This window comes from Falco naumanni, chromosome 2, assembly GCF_017639655.2.
Source record: "Falco naumanni isolate bFalNau1 chromosome 2, bFalNau1.pat, whole genome shotgun sequence".
NCBI classification, from domain to species: Eukaryota; Metazoa; Chordata; class Aves; order Falconiformes; family Falconidae; genus Falco; species Falco naumanni.
In genome coordinates, this window is record NC_054055.1 from 122,185,721 (window position 1) to 122,207,305 (window position 21,585).

At 36.3% G+C, this 21,585-nt stretch overlaps 1 protein-coding gene across 1 annotated transcript in view; it reads left to right on the forward strand.

Moving 5' to 3' along the window:
- The window catches only part of LOC121083149 (ABI family member 3 binding protein), a 163,873-nt gene that overhangs the window by 35,948 nt on the left and 106,340 nt on the right, over positions 1-21,585 (forward strand). The window contains exons 4-9 of the mRNA XM_040583185.1: positions 2,890-3,022; positions 12,817-12,998; positions 16,003-16,064; positions 18,894-18,945; positions 20,051-20,113; positions 21,188-21,283. Of these exons, the coding sequence (XP_040439119.1) occupies positions 2,890-3,022; positions 12,817-12,998; positions 16,003-16,064; positions 18,894-18,945; positions 20,051-20,113; positions 21,188-21,283 (588 nt within the window). The remainder of the gene's footprint in view (positions 1-2,889; positions 3,023-12,816; positions 12,999-16,002; positions 16,065-18,893; positions 18,946-20,050; positions 20,114-21,187; positions 21,284-21,585) is intronic.

Sequence of the window (21,585 nt, forward strand, 5' to 3'; positions counted from 1 at the left end):
CTTAAACTATACATAGCAGAGCAGAAATCTAAATTTGATTCTCATCTATTCCAAAGACTTCCTATTATGACCTTAATCATATTGTTAATATTGTTAGGTTTAAGTTCCTTTAATATGGAGACAACTGTCAGGATCACTGGACTGTTGCACAGAATAAACTGATAATATATTTGTATATGTTTATAGTTTGAGACAAACTTTTTAGTAGGGCCTGTTGTGATAGGAGAAGGGGTAATTGTTTTAAACTAAAAGAGCATAGATTTAGACTGGATATAAGGAAGACATTTTTTACGATGAGGGTGGCAAAGCACTGGCACAGATTTCCCAGAGAACTGATAGATGCCCCATCCCTAGAAACATTCAAGGTCGGGCTGGATGGGGCTCTGAGCTACTTGCTGTAGTTGAAGATGGCCCTGCTCACTGTGGGGGGAGTTGGTTAAGACAGCCTTTAAAGGTCCCTTCTGACCCAAACTATTTTGTGATCTTTGTAAAAGTTTTTTGTTTTTTTTTAAATTCCTGGTAACTGCTTGGGATTAATTTCTTCTTGCTCTTGGCTAGATGTAAAACAGTATACCTGTTTTATACCCTGGAAGGATTTTGAAGAGTGATGTACCTTTCAGATGCAACATATATGCGTGTGTATGTATATATATATATATCTCAAGAAACACAAAACCAAAAAAAGCCCAATGTATGATTTGGGCTTTATCAGTTTTTTTCTATATAAAGTCTACAGAAACTGATTGTGAAACAAGTCCAGCAGGCAGAGGTGTAAGAACAGCTGTTGGTTTAATGCTAGCTAGATATATGGCAAGTTGGTTTAGTAAGAACAGTTAAACTGGACAAATTGCCAAGAATCATGGTAGAGTTGAATTGCTACAATTTTAAATGTACTAATTTACATGTAGTTACTTAGTTACATTTCTAGAAGAGACATTGTAGTTCAAACTGGGATTAATACAGAGGAGTTGTATGGTTTATATTCATATAGGTCAATATAGATGATCACCAAGGTAATTCCTGGTTTTACAGCAGATAAATCATTACAGTCTGTAACTGGGAACAATTGGCATAATGAGTCATAATCAAAACAATACATAGGTTCTCCCAAAACCCAGGATGATTTCAAGTTATATGAGAACTTGTTTTTTCTTTTCCTTAAAACTTGACGTATTTTCCATGTTTCATCAAAAAGTGATCAACAAAGGGATTTTGCTCTAGATAGCAGATTTGCCAGTTAGTTTGGGGAATGACCAACTGGATGAAGTTTTTCTTTAAAAGTTGGGAAAGAGTATAGGAACTGGGCCAGAAAACTAGAAAATTGTTTGGACATTTGCCCTTGTGGAAGTGTGGTATGTTCCACAGTATTTCAAAGCACGTGATACTTCCTCTTAAGGGATAGACAGCGGTTTTGTTTGTTTGGGGGTGTGTGTGTGTCACCATATTCATCATCAATACAAAGTAAAAACCTACATGGTTAACATTCCTAAATGCACACACATGCATTGGTTGAAAGTACAAATCACACTTTCACTGGGGCTTGTTAATAAAGAGGTATTAGGGTTCAAAAGGCATGAAATGAAAGTCAGATCTGTTTCGCAACAGTGAAAAATATAACATGTAGATCAGCTGCTTATAAACTTTTAGGGAATTTGTGGTCACCTGTACGTTTTGAGGAGGTACAGATCCTTTAGATTTTTGAAGTATGTAATGTGATGTTAAAAAATAGATGAACTTCCTTTAAATAATCATATTTCAGACACCAAAGCTTCTCCTTGGGCTTAAGCAGTCCACAAAATACAGGTTCAAAATAGTTGCTCTAGATCATGACTTCATTTCCAACTATTAGCTTTTAAACTTTCTTTAAAGAAAGTTCTTTCTTCACAAGGAAGTTGTGCTACTTCATTCAGAGCAAAGCTAAAGTTACATATCATGCAAAAGCTGAATGTTTTCAATGTAGTAGGTGATACAGACACTGACCTAGATCTGCCTACAGTTAAAAGCAAAAGAATTTGTATGGGTTTTATTTTACTCTTGACCAAGAATGCTGTAGAAAGTATGAATTATCTACGGAAATAATTGCAGTCTTACTAAGAATCCTGCCAAGAAGTTACTATTTCTGTCACACGCAAAGAGAGACTTCCTAATGTTCTGAACTCTGTAACACCTTCTGTGATGCAGCCCAAGACAGCCAGAGCTGTGAAGTTAAGCTGCATATAGCTTATTCTTAAACTGAGCATAGCAAACCCACCCACCATTCGTTTTCAAAAACTAGGCTTAACTGGAACATTGGCTGAAAAAAGAGGAATAGTGAAAAACTGTAGCAAGACAAAATTGAAACAAAGTTTAGTAAACAAATCTCCCTCCAACCAGCCAAATAATAGCAAGTATCCCTTTAGGTTACCCTGGATCTGCAAGACTGGAAATGAAATCTTCCAGTTTCTTCCTAGGTTGAAACATATGCCATGCAAGTCCAGAAGGGACCTAAAAAATAGTCTTTTTTGATGACTGTGTGTCTGATACTTGCTTTCTAAAACAGTCTTCTAATCTGTGCTTCTGCTGCATCCTCCCTCCTTTATGCCAGCTTTGTTCTGCACTTCTTCCCTGTGTTCAGTGGCTTCAGAGAAGCAATCTCTTCCTCGCAGATGTTTCACTTGCCCCAACAAGAAGCCAACAAACAGATCACAGGCACTGTCTCTGTCCCCTTTTGTAAACCATACATTAGAAATAGTGACTGTGGAAAGAGAGAGAACCATTCTACTTTTTCCTTCAAGTTTAAAAGAGATGTAGGTCTTCATTTACTTTATTATCCAACCGCAGATACTTTCCCTTACATAATGCAGGAGAGAGAAACTAATTTCTAATTGCAATTATATGTTTCTTATGTAGGTCGGACCAAGACTCAAAAGCCTCTGCAGCTGGTAGTGGGCACTCTCACACCAACCTCTGTGTTCCTTTCTTGGGGCATCCTAGTCAACCCTCAGCATGACTGGACCTCAACAAGTAACTGTGCTAGCGACAGGTAATGTAACGGGAAAGCATTTTTTATGATGATAATGCTTTAATTCAGTGTAGTTATTTGGTGTGGCTGAAATAAGTTTGACAGTGGAAACTAAAAAGTTGGAAGCAATAGTTCTGAGTGTGAAGTAGGTTTTCTCATTTACCTTAATTAGCGCTTTGCAAGTCTTTACTTGTCTTGAGTGCAAATTTAGACAGACATCTACCTGCTGAAGTACAAATCTTGCTATTTCACACTAGATCTTTTATTCTTCTTAAACTAACAGCCTTGGCTCTACTTTCGTTTGTATCTGAATCGCCTGAAAGAAACTGTTAAGTCGTCGGAAATATATAGGTTTAAACATGGCCAAAGAGAAGTGAAGTCTTGCTCTGCTGTGGTAGCGGAATGGTCCTCGTTTTAGTGTGATTTGATCTTTGTTTCTTGTGTTTGGTCTTATCACTACACTGCTTTCCTGATATTGATACAGTACATCTTTCATTAATTTTTTGTTTTAAGTAAAAGAAGATCTTTTCTACTATAACATTTTTGTTTTGCTGTAATTATTTAATGAGTGGTACAGTAGGTGGGGAGCTCCAGAAGGCTCACCAAGTAGCAGTTTCAAGAGCAGTCGTAGTGCTGGTAGCTTCTCAGTTAAGTGCACCATTACATTTTAGGCAGCTCTTGGAAGATGAGTAGAATTAATCTGCCGTGATTATTCAAGTTGTTAATACAGATGTTTTCCCTGCTCTGTCATTTCAGTGTTCTCTTTGTATTTTTCCTTTTATGACAGAAGAATATTTTTTTGTCTTCATGTACATCATGATGCTCCATTCAACTCAGCAGTGTTTTGTAAAACCAAGAAGGAACTTAGTGCACCCATGTTTGGGATGCCTCTACATCTGGTTTCCAACTATTTTTTTTTCTTTTTTTTTAAAGCGTCTTTGCATTATTGAGAACACTTTTTTTCCCTTATCTGTCAAATTTTTGACTAAATTGTAGCTGTCTAATTTAGACTTGAATCTGCTTACTTTGATGTTAATATTAAAACTCTGTTGATGCTATTAAACTGGATGTCAAACACAGATTATATTAAAAAAAAGCGCCATCCCATGTAGCCAATACGATCTTTTTCTTACATCTCAAAAGTTTTGAACTAACCCTTTTTCAATCATCAAAAATTTCTCATAAACAAATTTGGATCTTCATCACCAACCAGAATTTAAAATACTATTGAAAAACAACATCAAGGTTTATTAGGAAATTGTTATGGAATATTAGGAAATGTCCAAGCATGTAATTTAATTGAATTTTTTTCAGTAGAAATAAAAGTTAGTTTAGGGTTTAATTTTTCTCTCTCAAGAAAGAAAGAAGCAAATAGTTTCATACAGTTAGAAACTGAAGAAACAAGCTGATCATGGAGGAGCCTGTAACGTGTTCTCCTCACATAATAATTTTAGCACTGGTTGTACCATGGAACTTACCTTCCCTATGTGCTGTGTCAGCAGCAGTGTTACAGCACCAATGGTGCAGTGGGAAGGAAGAACACTTCAGAAGAAGCCTGTATGTTGTGTTAATCTACCTGGAGATTCAAGGCATATAGTATCCACCACAATGCCTTCATCATCCTCAGGTTTTCTCCTCAGTAACTGAATATTCTTGTTGGACATTCATTGACTTAAAGTTTGAACAAACTCTTAAACATAGTATGTAATGTTTCTACTTAGTGCAGTGCTACTGGTGTCTTTCTAGGTTTAGAATATATTGTCTATGTTTGCTAATCTAGTATGAGAGATTTGTTTTACCATATCTTTGTGTCAACTAATGGTATGCATCTCCCCAAAATCTTGTTCCTTAGTTAAGTGTTGTTTAGTCAGTTAGCTGATTCCTCTCAGATGTTTACTTCTAATGTAACTCCGTTTTAGTGAAATGTCAGGCTGTACTAAAGTACCATCCATGTATTTCCCTTTTGCTCCCATAAGAGGACTTGCCTACAAGAATTGAATTGGTCATATGTTTGAGTATCTCCCTATACTTCAACTCTAAAGACACATTGGCACTTATGAGTAGCTAGTTTAAAACCGCTTAAATTAAAAACGACCATATCGAAGTATGGGTATATACCCATAAGCAGATTTCTGTTTTGCAATCAAGCATAGGAGTGAAGGGGGAAAAAAATATCACTTAAGTGCTGCTTTTTATTTTGTTTACCTTTACTGGACCGAAATGCTTGTGATTTGTCTAAATGATGAGAACAGTTTTCCACATGACCATAGTGTGTATTTATGTAATTCCAAGCAGAGATTGGATTCAAATATATTTTTAGTCAGTGTATAGAAGAAAAATTATTAATTTGTGTTTATGATTAAGTAATTGATAATGAATGAAGAGAAAATATTAGCCTGTTAGCAAGTTAGGACTGTGCTAAAAGTACAAGACTTAAAATCAGATAACAGATTCATCAACTTTTCTGTGTATTGCAGGGGTAATCTACTTCCCTTACTTGATCCTTTTTCATCTGGCACATTCTCCTTACTTAGACGTGTTGAAATGCACTGTTAATCATCCTCAAGATTGTTGTGTAGTGACTAACCTCTAGTCTTTGACCTTGGCAGTATTGTGGCAATTACGACCTTTTCACTCAGTTCTGCCGGTTAATATTCCACTAAGTTTTAGATATGTAACTCTGTATGACCTGAAATGGAGTCACTGTTCTCAGCCTCAGATTTTGCCATTCCCAAATGGATGTTGGACTTTGTACAAATGTTGCATAATACAAGTTAGTTGAATGTGTTACTGCCTAAGAAGATGGAAACCATTGGAACAGCATGGATCTGTTGGCCAATATTTTCTCTAGTGCAAGTCTGACCTCCATGGGATAGTCCTTAGAGGAGCTGGTTTTGTGAGCAAATGAGTTTTGAATAAGAGGTTCCATGTTCTCAAAGAGCATTGGTATATTTTATTGCTTCAGTGAAGTTCTTGCTTGCTTGTTGAGGGCACATACTGTTTTTCTGTACCTACAAAGTGATTTTTAAGAAACTCCAATGAAGAAAAACTTCCCATGCCATTTTTTGACAAACCATTCTTTGATTTCTTGCCTCTCTAGAGATTAAGAGCATAAGCCAATAGAGTGCTACCTATTTCCTGCAAGATAACCCCAAACCCTAATTCCATGTGGAAGCAAGGGTAATCACTGCTATTTCTGTGGATGAAAGTTCTTTGCAAGGGCAAATTTTAAAGCATCTTTGAAGTGCCTATCATCTCTGGTCAGAGCCTTAGAACTAGAATGCAAAACAAAACAAAGCAAAAAGACCCAAACCAAAAAACCTCAAGCGACTGGTTTTATGTAATTGATGAAAACTACTTAATACCAGAAGGGTTCCACCAACAATGTCGAGTTCACTTTCTCAGCATTTTCTGTTTTCTGACACTAGTTTGAGGTAGTTGATGAGGGAGGATGGCAGAGTCGTGATAACCTGCTGCACAGTCATGTTCAGTTCCTCTTTTTATGTTTACACGAGAGTAGAGACCTGTTTCCTCTCTGCCCTCTCTGCCTTTCAGTGTTCAACCAAACAATAGTGGGCAGAGCTGTCCTAACAAACTTACTGGGCCAATGTTTACTGTCTGGTTAGGTCTGAAAAAGAGTATAGACTGTTGTATTGAGTATTGAAAAAGAGAGTATAGACATTTTTTTTTTGGCCTTTGGTTAGAACGACTCCACAGAACCCAGAATGGAGCAGGGAGCTGAAAAAGGCAGAGTTTGACCTTCAGTTCTTTAGGAAGGGCATTTGGGGGAAGAAACAGAAAATGTTGCAAGGCAGAAACAGAGTTTGTAGATGGAGTACTGTATTTTACTTTATCGAGTGGATTGTACAGAAAAACCCCCACACTTTCAGATACATGTAAAATAGAAATTTAAAACCTGAAGGTATGAGTATTTTAATGAAAAATATCTAAGTTAAGAACTTCAAGAAGTTCACATTTATACTGTTTAATCTTTTCTGCCCATAATTTAATGTCCTCATGTCATATTTGAAAGTAGTACAGATTTTACTTAATTTGTATCTCATGCTCTAAAAAACAAAAAAAGAAAAAAAAAAAAGGAAAAGAAACCAAACTTACTCTTTATGCTGTACAGCACATAGAAATAGGGATTTTAAAATCCCAAATTCAGAAAGATATGTACATGTGTAGATGCAATGTAGTTACTTTTGTGCCGATCTACAAATATATGTCACAATGCAGCTGCCAACTTAATCATACTTTGTGTTGCAAATGTCATAGAAAATGGCGTTTAAACTTAACAGAATTCCTTAAGGAAAACATACTGCAGCAAATAAACTTTTTGAGATTCAGATGCTTTTGACTTCTGTGGAAGTAATGTATGCTAAAAGCTTCTTTAAACGTGGAAAGGTTTATTGGTGGTCAGCCTCTCATTCTTTGCAACCTCTAATGCTTCAATTAATTTCAATAGTTCTACTAAATATAAGTGAAAAAAGTGAATGTTAGTGATCATGTAAAAGTTAAAACTAATTAGAAAGCACTTTGCAAACTTAACTAGTAGCCATCAGCAATGTAATTCTTCCCATCCTTTTATATACATCGGTGTATCTTACTTTAAAGTAAACTTGGCAATAAAAAAGAAACGATATAATCAACTTCATGTGCTGATTTGTGAAACTCAGTGTCTGGAAAATCATAGTTCAAACCATTTATTTTATTACTTTCTAACACTAAATGGATGCTATGCTTTTAATGAAGTCAACTATAAACAAATAAATATATGTGTACGTTAACAGTCTTTTTTTAAAGGTCTGATTTCATTCCTATGCACCAAAGTGAAGTTTTATAATCTTTTATCTATGGAAACACAAAATCACAGACCAGGAATGTCCTTATATCTCCAAGGCTTAATTGTTTAGTGTTATGTGTGACCAGAATAGTAATGATTAAATTTTTTGGCGCTTTGGTTTGGATCTGGTTCCAAATAAACCCATGATATTTATACAAACCGACTTAGTCTGGAAATCTCCTAAAACCATCTGCTGTATAAGATTTCTAGTTTCTAATTGTTCGTGCGCAAATATTTGACTGTACGAGCATTTTCTGGGAATCTGGCTAAAAAGAGATTTGGTTAACAATTGGAAAAATAGCACTGGAATTCTTAGCAAGACAGTGTCATTCATACTGATATATAAAAACTTTACATTTTGCCTATCCATCCTAGAATTTTGCTTCTCTGGGCAACCAGCAAGTTTTCCTTAATTTCAAAACCAAAACCCCTGTGGGTGGCTTCTTTAAAACAGTGATCATAACTTGATTTCTTGCATAATAAAAGGGTTAGCTCTAAGCTGAGGAAGAAACGGTTTCGCTGCCTTGCATTGTAGAGTTTAAAAAGCCAGCCCTATGTAAACTGAACGTAAAAAGGATAGAAACATCTTTTTGCATCGGGCTCATAATCTTTTACCTAGATTTTGCAGATATCATAATCACCATAGTGGTTGCCCTATGGATTAATATTGTACTCTTGTGGCTTCCTTTAAATTATTAGATTGGTTTTGCTTCTTTTATTTCTGCCATTATTTCATGTCTGGTGTGCATCATAGGTGGAGGCAAGTGAAATCAGAATATTGTGAAAGAATACTTAAAGCTTGTTAATGTAGAGAAAGCTTCAAAAATGCAAACTTTAAAAACGGCACTTTATTTCTTTACTGTGGTCAGATTTTTGGGTTTTTTTTGGTGGGGCTTTATTGCAGCAATTAATTCTGTGTGGAACAGTACCCCTCACCTGCTCATGACATGTGCTGTTTAAATTGTTGGTATTTATTATGCTTTCAGTTGTCTAGTAAAAAGGGAGGAGGTAAAATTTCTCTGCAGTCCCATGGCGGTTTGCTTGGAGGTGTCTTCTAATGAGTGAAACATTGCCTGTTAGTGAGACAGGGAAAGATTAGGTTTTATGCAGCTTGACAAAAGGGCTCTAATGTTTTATAGTGCACTAGCTGGAAAAGAAGCAAAGTGAACCCTGAAATCTTTTGATTAGTATTGGCTGTAAATAGGAATGCAAGTGCTATTCAATAAACATTGTTCTGATAAATTGTACCCTTTTCAAGTCTCTCACCAAAACAAACAAGAATCAAAAATAAAAGCAGTGAAATACTGCCAGGTCTTTGTACATGCTGAGAATCTAGATGAAAATAAATTCTCACCCAGTGTAACTGGGTGTGCCACCTGCTTGCTGAAAGGCCAAACAAGCATTCACAGCTGTGAGTAGCATTCCTGGGACCGTTCCAATTACACTTCACTGGAATAGTGTATTACTTTCATATCAGAGCCCTTCAGTACTCAATGAGTTTTTCATATTCTTACCTCACAGAGATAATGGGAAGTGTTCTATCTAAGAAATAGCGTAACGTAACTTTCCCCCCTGTGTGACTGTGGCTGTACTCCATTTCAGCCTGCCTGCTATCATTTTTTGCAGGAATCTATGGAGAAGTTTTCTCTAAATGTTTGCAGTCGGAGAAGAAGTTCTGCAGCTTCTGATACACATAGCCCTAGCACAGCTGTGCAAAGTTTGTGCATCGATGTCACTGCCATAAGGGGATTGATACACATGAGTTGTGACTAGATTTTACTGCTTTCTCGTGTCTTCAATTATATCTGTGGATGGCTTGGTATTGTATTTTTTTTTTCTGAAAGGAAGGTTTGAAAAGGAGAAATAACAAAATGTTCTCAGCCAGGCACTGAAGTTACACCTTATTTGGCAGCTCATTGGTCTGGTTTTAACAGTGAATTGTTCTTTGATGACAAAACTTGCAATTTCTGAATTCATACTCTATAAACAAAAGATTGCATTTCCCCAAAACTGCATGTTTTTTACAATTTGGATAATTTTTATACTGAAATGATTGTGACTTGCAAATGGTTAAATGGAACTTCATGTCGGTTGCTTTTTATTGAAATGGCTGAGGAAGTTCTGTCATAGCAGTCATGTTTTTACTACTCGCTGTGGCAAGTTTCCACTGAAATAATTACACCCTTGGTGAAGTTTTTACAGGCTTTGGAAATCTTGGACTTGAGAGCACATATCTTCTATGCTGCATGTTTCTAATGGCATAGTTTGGCCCAACTATGACAATCTTGTCAGATTTTTTTAATAGCCTTGAATTTTAGTGAAAGATGTTTTTTGACATACAAGTGTGATCTGTATTTTAAGTCATGTTAGGGAGAAGGAATTTGCAGGTGTGGAGACAGTATTCAAAACCAGAACATTTTCTCTAGTAGAAGCAAGTGGGAGCAGCCATGTAAAAGCCTATTAATCACAAATAAGTTTTTGATGGGTTTTTTTCCTCCTAATTTCTGATGCAGCTATTCATTTAGACTGTTCAGTAACTAAAATGAATCATTATACTGTTTTCTTTCCATCACATATGATCACTTAATTTCTACCCCATTCAACTAAAACAGACAGGAAAACGTAAGGATGAAGATTGTCCCAGGTAACATGCAACAGGACAAAAGGAAACTGCCTCAAGTTGCGCCAAGGGAGGTTTACATCAGATATTAGGAAAAGTTTCTTCACTGAAAGGGTGATCATTGGAACAGGCTGCCCAGGGAGGTGGTGGAGCCACCATCCCTGGAGGTGTTTTAAACACCACATAGTTGCGATGCTTAGGGACATGGTTTAGGGATGGACTTGGCAGTGCTGGGTTAATGGTTGGACTTGATGATCTCAAAGGTGTTTTCCAACCTAAATGATTCTATGAAAACAAATGAAATTTCTTCTTTTAGGCAAGCCGGGAAGAAGGTGACTACTTCTACTTGTGATTCACATTTTGATCGTAGATCTATATCTATTCAAAATCCTGTACCAAGAGACTTTATGGGGTCCAGCAAGATGAATTTGTGTTGCAGATGGGATTTGTTTATTACTGTCACATCCTTTGCAAGACAGTGACAGTTCAAGTAAGCTGTTCTTGACTGTCAACATCTGTGTGACTATGGATGAAAGGATTCAGAGCATAAAGGAGGAGAAATTTTACTCTTCTTAATGTTGCCAATAATTTCTAGTTTAAAATGTCATTCCAACTTATAGTTAATTCTGTTGCTTGGCATAGGGAATTGGACCAGGAACTGATAAGAAGAGAGAGGATATTCACGACTTATCCTATGTCTTTCCAAGGTTTGGGTTAGACTATGGCTTGTTCTGAATGTGAAGCAGTACAGCTAATACGATATGTGAGCCAACATAAATACTAATTTTGTAAGCTGGTGGAATACCTGAATGAGCTGAACTGAAGCAACTAGAACAGGAGAACTTATATTTTTGGTGCCAAAAAGACAAATTAGACAGTTATGAAATAAAATATGTAAACAAAGTGAGTCTGTGTGTGTGAAAATATTTTCCATGATTGGCACTTACCTTGTCTTAGGTTGTGTTGTAACAATGAAGGAAGAATTTCCCTGTACTCACCAGTCATCTTTCACACATACTCTACTCTGAAAGTGCTCTTCTGTAACTTTGGCAAAAGCAACTTTATGCAGTGGCAGTATTATATTTAGTCCATTAAGTAATTTTAATTTGGACTTTGGACACCTTTTCAGTTGATTAAAGAACTCTTCTTTTTGGTTTGTTTTCTTCAGGTCCTTTCCTTTCTTTCCATATATTTTTCTATATAATATCTGGCTTAAATCTTACAACCCAAATTTCTTATTCTTTTTGCTTCTGAAAGATTCTTGGGCATGTACTTGGAGGTTTAGAGTTGTGTTTGTTTTATGGCCCTAAATTGCTCTTTAAGTGTGGAAAAATACAATTGAATGGAATTGATTCATCCTTTTTCAGCTGATGTAAATGGAGATGGATATGCTTTATTTACATTATGTTAACAATTTTCAAACATTATGTTAACAATTTTCAATAATAATTGGATTGAAAAGTTGCCAAATGTCTCTGAGGTTTGCTTTTACAAAACCAGAAAACCCCACCCCATTTTGGCAGTGATTCAGCATGAATATTGAAAATGAGACTGTATCAGGCAGTGGAGTTCTTGAGCCGTAACTCTCACCACTTAAATTGCATTGCTTTACACTGGTTACATTGCAGTCATACTTTTTCAGGGTGGTGCTGCTTGATTGAATTGGGCAATTTCTGTAGAAATGTTTTTTTATTTCATAATCTGTTAGCATTCATCATGTTAGTGGTTTAAACTGCTGAAAGTAATGTCTTGGTTTACTTTCTTGTTTCAAGTGTGGGCAATACATAATGGGATTGCTGAATGAGGAATGTATTTTATAAATGTCAACTATTGCTGGTTTTCCCTTGAGAATATTTTTGGACCAATTTTGAGGGGAACACCTTCCCCTGGACGGATATAGAAGATTTTGAGAAATTGGTTGAGGCTTCCTGACTAGTAGACTCATGATTCAATTGACTAGTTCTGGCATATGTCAGAATCACAGGAACTGCTTGCAAAATGAGCTTGCAATTTGTGGTCAGAAACTCACACACATGGTTGATCGTGAATAAGGAGACTGTTCTTTTGCTCTTTGTGTAATAACCCTTTTGTATAATACCCCTGATATTAGGGGCTCTGTGATGGGAAGCATATATGTATCTAGGAGGTGACTGGGCTAGCACTACATTTGCAGAAGAAATGTCTTCTGATATTTGATAACTGTAAGGGGCCAGAAAGAACAAGAGCGATGGTGGGTAGAAGTTATTTTAGTAATTACTAACAAAAATGGTTGTGTTGTGGTGAGGTTTTGTGAAGAATTTATCTTTCTCTCTCTCTCTCTTTTTTTTTTTTTTTTTTTTTGTCAAGCAGGTTCTACACAGTACGCTACAGAGAAAAGGGTAAAGACAAGAAATGGGTTTTCCAGCTTTGCCCAGTTACAGAGACAGTGGTGGACAATCTGAAGCCAAATACACTTTATGAATTTGGAGTTAAAGACAACGTAGAGGATAGTGTTTGGAGCAAGACTTTCAATCATAAGACAGTTCTGTCTAGTAAGTATTTGACAGTAATTAATCAAATAGCAACTCAGCTTGACAGTATTTTTTCCTCTGTTGTGGTATTGCATAGAGTAAGCTACTGATCAGGTTTTCATTGTTTAAATGCTATCCCTTATGCACCTAACATTCTTTTAGGAACTGGTGAGACTAGGAATAGTTTGTGTTTGAAAAACTGCCACCTGTTCTTGTTGCATATAGCGAATCTGCTGCAGATTGGTAGAACTCTAACAGTGATTAGTTTAGTTACACATAGAAGTGTAGAGTATGCGTGTTTATACTTCTGACTGGTTTCCAGGCTTTTTCCTTGGGCCTTGAATAGTAAGATCATTTCTAATTTCAGTTGATGGAAAGTATTATCCTTGCTTGAATCTTCTTTTATATCTACTTTTACGTTCAAGCTGGTTGAAAGCTAGGCAGGGTCTGTCTTATTCAGCATTCATCACACTGGGCCCTTTATGACTGCTGGAAAGTTGAATTTGAAGCTAATTTTAGGTCAAGGAATTATGTAAATGGTGTTTGAAGCATGTGCTGTCATGTATGCTTTTGTTTGGGTTATCACAGAGGCAGTGTATGGCATCTCTGGCTGTTCTCTCAGTCATATTTTAAGATTTTCTCCAAAGTCCCAAGACAATGCAGGCAAGGTGACATCAAATTAACCCTTGAAAAAACAGGTACTGCTCAAAGAAGCACTGCTATCAGTGGAGGAAATAGGCAGCAGCAGAGCCTTCCTCCATTTAATGAGAGGAAGAAATTTGATTTGGACCTCAGTTTCAAGTTGTAGGTGAGTTACAGCTTGGTATACTTGAGGATAAGGGAGGGGAGCTGTAGGGTTGGCTTGTAACATGGCAAAAGCCCTCATACTCCCTAATAAAGAACTTTGCGGGTATCATCGTAGGTTAGAGAGCTGTAACTTTGAAGTACTAGCCCAGTGACCCTAGAGTAATTTTAGCAGTCCAGAATAGTCCCATCACTATACCATGAGCTTAAACTGGAGAATGATGGTTGCCTTTTCCTATACCTGCATCACAAAAAGAAACTGCTTCACAGCTCTAAAGCAGGCTTAGCAAATGGCTTTTCCCCCTACATTTTAAGTATTTTAGAGTAGAGTGAGTTCTGGAATGTATTTGAGCACTTCAGATAGGAGGGAATGAAGAGTGCATAGTGTTTATAGTTTAATACTGTGTTCAAGACTGATTGAAATATATCCACTGACATCACTAGATCTGCTCTTTGTATATAGTATATTTCTAAGTGCTGTTTCTTACAGACACTATACATTTTTAATAGGCCAGGAGAATCATTCTTGTAAGTTACAGAGACTGATTGAGGTTAGTTGAAAGAAACTTTGTTGTAAGAGTTCATATTCTATTTAGATGAGTTTTGTTTTTCCCAGAATGTAGACTTGTATATTCAGTGGATGCTTCTGCAGGAACTAAATCCAAGGACTTTGACGTTACCTTGTATGTCTACATTCTGGCTCACTGCTAACATGTTTCTAATCAGAAAATCGTCACCACCTTTCAGATTCAAGGCTTTTGTGTTGTCAATGCATAGTAGGTAGATACAGAAACCATGGGCAGTAAACAGAGAGTGAACATTTATTATAAATTTGTAACCGTCTGTCTGCATATAGGAGTTTACCAATCAGCACAAATGGCCTCTTTGTTTCTGTTTTAACTTACTGTCTTACAGCAATTCAGGGTCATTTAATATATTAAGCATCTCAACCAAAACCAAACATCCTTCACTGTAAACTTTTTTCCTCACTGAAGAATGTATAAATTACTGTAAAGTGAAATTCCTGTGGCATGGTCTTTTATTTGTTGAATGCGCTGGTCCAGTTTTTGTTATCTACTAAACATGTTGGGAGAGGTTGGGAGAAGAACCTGGTTTTAATTCAGGATTTGGGGAAGACATAAGAGACATGGCAAATGTTCAACATTTAACCAAAATCTATCAAAAGAGATGACAGTAGATTATTTCTGACCATCTTAACATGATTTTTCTCATTAAGTTCGTGTGAAACTTTTGTCAGTTTTCCCTTGTCTTTAGGCCAATAGTAGGTCCTGTTCCTGAGAAGCACCAAGCACTTTGAAAGATTTTGTTGTTGTTGTTTTGTTTTATTCAGGATAACATGTGAACTTAAATGTCTCTCAACTGGTATTTCATTATAGTTTCTTTTTTTTTTTCCTATTGCTTATCTGTTATGGATGGAATTGTGAAGAAATAGGATAATAAGTAGCTTGACTCTTGTTTACACACCTATCAACACAAAGGGAGCAGAAAAGTGTAAAGGTGGAAGATGTAGATAAAGTTTGAAGCATCATGCTAGAATATGAAGAGGTGCTGGAAGGGACTTAACAGATGCATCATACCAATCTTATAATACTAAGAAGCTAAGAGGAAAACCCTAAGAGAAAGATTTCAGAGATTAAATCCTGGGTTACTTTGTTCATTTGTTGAGATAAAGGAAGCTGTGTCAGACCCAAAGAGAAGCAATATGCCTGCTCTGTATAGCCACTGCTAAATGTGTATTTATTTTTTTAGAAGAGTGCACTTAAAAGCAAGGCTAACTACTGGAAATCTTTAAACATGCTGCTTTTAGCCAGATGGGATGCAGACATTCCTCTTTCAAGTTTCTGCCTTGCATATTAGTGTTGTGGTTATATTAATGTTATTAAAGAATCCTCTTAGGCACCTCTGAATTTTCCTTACTAAGTCCCAAAGACCACTTCATCTCTCTTACCCGCTGTTGTAGAACAACAGGAATATATTTCATTTCCTTTCTGTCAAAATCTGAAGAGGAGGCTTTGCAGATGAACTTACTAGTCTGGAGAAACAGGACCAAACAAAACTGTTGCATAGTATTTTTTTATACTTTGTCATTAAGCCTCCTAAATCTCTTAGCTATTGAAAAAGGTGGATAAACTTGGTTTGCTTTGCTTTGAACAAAACAAAAAGCAATTTTGTGTATTTATTTATCTTTCTGTCAAATCAGATAAAAAAGTAAATGGACAACTCCAGAATATGTACAAGTTGGTACCTAATTCCCAAACACAGGTATGCAAAACTGTCTTATTTTTTATACCAGATATGTATTTTGTATGGTCAAGTTTTTGTTTTTCTGTTAGAATAAATTGAGAAAGACATGGCCACAAATTGCAAATATAAAAAAATATCTGTTAAATCTAAGACTACATAACTGTATGGAGAATTTTTTATATATGTGGGTTGTTGAAATGATTGAGAACCGTAGCTGAGATTAATACATATACTGATTCTGGTTTAAAAAAGATGAAGTTGATGGTTTCCATGTGTGCATGGCAGGAATCAAGCCATGGTCCGTTACATAGGTTTTGTTGTAGGCTAATTAGGTATTCAATTAGACCAGTAATACTTCAATTATACCATTACGTACAGAGTTAGAGCAGTATAATGCTTAGGTTATTGGAAACAGTCATGTCTCATATTCAAGAGAAGATGTTTTATCTGTGTAATATGAAGCCTGTTGATTAGCAATTCAGGAAGGTGCTCATCTCATTATGTTGTTGATGAAATCAACTTTACAGTTCTTCCTATTGGTCCCATAAGTGTTGTAAGTTACATGTGTTAGCCCAAGATCAGGTAATTCATTCTGGCATATGAACTGTAAGCTGAGTTCCTTTACTCCTCTTAGCAAACCTTGTGTGCCAGGACCCTGACTCTGTTGTGCTGCTTCTGTAGAAGTACAGATTCTATTTATGCCAGAGAATTCCTGAGAAAGTGAGCTAAAACAGTTTTCCAAATATTTGCACAGCTTAAACATGAAAGAAGGACTGAAGCCAGCATCTAGTGCGTTTAGTCAGCTTCTCAGGGCTTAGTTCCAGCACAGTACTGCTTTATCACCCTACACAGAAATATAATGAAAATATGCCGTAGATTGCTCTAAAAATTCTCTTATCATTCTCACTTTAGTGGTGCAAAAAGCCATAAAACTAAGGCTGGGAAGCAGATAGTGGCCCGCTCTTACGTTTATGTTATTACTTCAGTTTCCACAGTATTAGGTGGAGTATGTTTCAGTGTTGCAATCGCATCATCAGTGCAAAGCCAGAGTGAGTGTTATGTAGGTCAAGCTTTCTTTGCCTTGTTCTGCTCCAAAGACACAACTGACTCGTATCAGCATGGTTCTAACTCTTCTCTGTAAGGAGACATTTTTAAAGGCTGTTTATTAACGCAACATTACTGATCCATCTAGTCATTCTGCCCTTTCAACATCGGTCACATATCAGCTTGTGTTTCTTTTGGCAGGTTCACCCTTTCAGTTTAACTAAGTTCCTGGGGCTCTGTGAGCTACAGCTAAGCTGTTTGATTGTAGGGCTCCTGACATGAAATACAACGAAATGAATACCTCCTTCTGATAAATGCATTTTATCCCACTTGTTAGTCACATAAATAGCAGGGTTACTTCAAAAGCTGATCGTCTGCAACACATTTTTTTTCACCAGAAGGCAAAATAGAAGTGAAAACCTTGTTAATAATAAAGGAAAATTAGTAAGCAATTAAAAAAAGTAATATTATTTTGCATCCTTCATTAATAACAATGATTGAAACCTCCACTTAATTTCAAACCATGTTCATGCCAATGCAAAACTGTTACTGGGTAGCAGAAAGTAACAGCTTTGATGGAATAAGCAGCCTCCATTCATTTCCCTGAGGAAAGGGCCATCTAACATATTGAGGTTTGCCTTCCTCCAGCTTCTTAGACATTGGTATGTGTACCCAACTGTTGCTTTTAAAGCATCTTTTTTTTTAATATTTAGACTAGAGCAAAAATAGCTATATTTAGGTAAAAAATTGAAGCTTTGTCATCAAATGCTGAATTTGCATGCAAGTGCTCTTTCACATGAAGTAGACCAGGTGTCATGAAGTGCAAAATGAACATTAACTGATTTGGACTTTAGCAGTGTACATTTAACAAAGAGAGGTAATTGAGTTATTTTATTTCTTGCAACTTAGATATAACTGTAAAAAAAATAAAATCCACTTTTATTGTATTTAGCATTTTTATATTGCTGGCATTACTGTCTGCCTCCTGTCGTCACCTGAGTGTATTATTAAGCTTTCAGAAGTTGTTCCTTGTTACCGATGTGTTGTAGTAAATGCTAATTTTTAATCTTAGGATCAGCTGTTTTCTTCCTTTTAATAAATGTGGGGTCCATTCATGAGTTCCTTATTTTGGTGGTATCAAAATCCTGGAAAACATTCACACTGGGGCAAAAAGTAATCTGGGTCAAAGACAAGTGAACAGCAGAAAAGTCCAACTATTTAGCATAAAAATGTGAGAAGAACATGAGTGGCTGGCCAATTATACTTTGAAAACAATTTCACCCAATAAAACTGGGTTAATCTACTTTAAGTAGACTGTGCACCCAGGAGTGCTGATAGTTTAGAAATGTACACCTGGTTCTGAAATAGTTTGTATTCTAAATGTACTATTCCTGAGAATATAATTATATCCTATGACAGAGTTTGTAATTGCATGTTTCAGATTTTTTGTTGTAGTTAATTTTCAGCTTTTCTGGACTACTCCCCTGTGAGTATGCAAGAGATTGTTAAAAGAAAAAAAGGATTGGGGATTCCTAAGCTGTCAAATACTGTGTTTTTATGAAGCAAAATACTCAAGCTGAAAAAAGGAAATGAAAATGCAATGTTACTGTACTAGCACATGGGAACTGAAGCAATAGTGTAACCTTCAGTGACCATGGCCAGAGCCATATCCAGTGTTAACATGGGCCTGGCACGGCACAGGATTAGAGCCCTCTATTTTTGTTACTCAGGAAGTTGAATTACTATTATGGCATTTATCCCAAGGCTTTGGTTTTGGGGTTTTTTTCCCCTCTCTTCTCTTAGCTTACACTGCGTGATAACAAGAAGTTGGTCCCTGTCACAATAATCAAACAAGGTAAATTTGCATTTTTTAATTTATTCTTATGCTTTGCAAGAGTAACTTAAAATTAAAATGGAAAAGAAAAAAAAATTCTGACTCAGATGTGAATGTCATGAAAGTTTCCATTTAGAATAGGTGGAGCCTTACAAAGTATTGTATCCTTTAATTACAAATACTGTTCAGCTGTTACCAATCTCTGTTAATAAAATGAGCTATTACCTTGCATTATAAACAATGACTTAGTTGAATCAGTGAATGGATACCAGTTGGTTCTGATTTCTGCCAGTATCCATTCTTTTTCTCTCTCAACTGCATTGTCCAGGCACATTGATCTCCCAGCTTAACTTGGTTCAGGCATGAAGGGCAGCAGTATGGACAAGATTCACGCTACCAAACTTTTTTGTGGTTACCTTCAGCTAAGTCATTGATTTAGGCTCCCTTCTTCTCCTTTCCCTGGTCAGTGGAGAGATCCATCTACAGGAGACTTATACATACTGCCCTTTAGAAATTTCTCTCTAGTAGTGAGTGGTAGTATAGTAGTGTAATCTTTAAACTAAAACTCTACTTAAAGATAGCTGATAGAAAATGAGCTGAGGATTAAAACTTGCAGACAAATTGTATTATGAATAATTCTAAGTAACAAAATCAAGTAGATTGTCTTTGGAGGTATTCACAGTTTAGGGACAGGAAAACACTGGAGGATGGTGTGAAAACAAAATATGATAATCACTGTTAAAATATGACTGTACTGGCATTTACTTCACATGCATCTTATTTGAAGTCTTGTGAATAGCAGGGTAACGAGATGACCTGGAGCTGGCCCTTTATTAACATTCACATAGAATGTCATTTTTCACCAAGGATATAAAATGATATGCTAGGGGGAAAAGAGATGCACAGTAAAGAGATGGTGTAGAGGAAACAGTTTGCAGTCTCTTAAATTGAATGTAAATGCAGAAAAGTCTAGGATGGTGTTCTTACCTCCAGTTATTAAGTTGAGGAAAGGTTTTCAGAATGCCGAGGCTTGTCTTAGGTGTGGTTCTGTTTCTTGTTTGGGGTTTTTTTGGTGTTGTTTGGGTTTTTTAAATTATTTTCTAATATACCTGTGTTGTTTCCACAGTTATTCAAAATCGGACACAGTCAAAAACATTGGATAGTTCTTCTCTGCCAGGAGCGATATTAGGTGACTAGAAGATATTTTTGTTATTTTTCCTTATCTTTGGCTGAAAATTACAACTGTGTAATACTTCTAATTTTCTTGATCTTGATAGTTCTTTCCTTGCCTATCAAAGGGTATTTTGCAACTGGTCCAGACAGTATTTATTATGTTTTATGGTGGTACACGTGGTTCAAGGATGATGTAGCCTAAGGGAAGTAGAACCATTTTATTGTCATAGTATTTAAAAGAAGATACCGTCACTGTTAAAGCCAAGAAGTTTTCATACTGCAAGTAACATTCTGTGGCAAAGGTCTTACTGAGATGAGGGGTTGTTCTTTTTGGTTTTTTTAAGATGGTACGGTAATATACCATTTACAGACACAAACCTGCACGGACGTATTAGGCTACAGTGATGCATATTACAACTTTCCTTGCAATTAAAGCTTGATGTTAGATCTTTGGGGATAACTGTTCCCTCAAGCCGTTCAGTTTCATGCTTTCTACCCTTGTTTATCTGTTAAGAATACACAGTATTGGCCAAGAACATAAAAATAGGGAAAAGTCTATCATAATAGCGCTTAGTGTGGTGAACTACTGTTCTGCCTGAAATACATCAGAAAAACTCACTGTTTTTCTAGTGAATAAACTAGTCAGAAGTTTATTCTTGGATTCAGGAAGGTGTTCAGTCATTTATACATACAGAAATACTTTATTTAACTACTAACTTTAGCTTAAGTTTACTTTGTGTGGGTTTTAACGTATTGATGTGAATCAGATACTTACTAACCATGTTTGGTGTCAAGTCTTCTTGGCCCACCAGACAGAATGTCCTGGCCTCTGTGATACTGCAGTACTCCAGGGTTGTATGCTCCAGTATTGAATTGTTTTCAATTCTGATTAATTGTGAAATGGCGATAATACACTGAGTGGTGTAAAGGGTAAATAGCACCAAATGAGAGTGATAATTACTGAATAGAACTGATTTCCCAGATACTCAGACTGAACTCCCAATGGTTCAGTAGTAATTGCTCACATACCTCAGAGGGAAGTATAATTTTCATCTTTTCTGGAATTAATGGCACACGTCTTTCTGTGTAGTGCACCTTATTGTTCCCGGCCTCAATGAAACTCAGCAGAAACTTCCCCCTCTCCTGACAATAGATGACATACCTCAAGCATCCAGGAAAAAACTGGGTAAGCAGAAATGAACTAAGCTTCTATTGTTTGTGAGCAGTATCATAAGCATAGCAATGTGAGATCATGTATGCAAACAGAAAAGTAATTTCCCCCTCCCCTCCTTTTTTACCTTCTTTTTTTCTATTTGTCTAATTAATGATTAGCTTGGACTTATAAGGATTCATAGAAATTCATTTATTCAAAAATATCTGAACAGGGTTTTAAGGTATTTTGCAGCCATTTAAAAGAATATGCAGTAGTTTTGATCCATAGAGGAAAGGAAGGAAACCAGTCATGTTTATGGACTTTAAGGGGGTTTG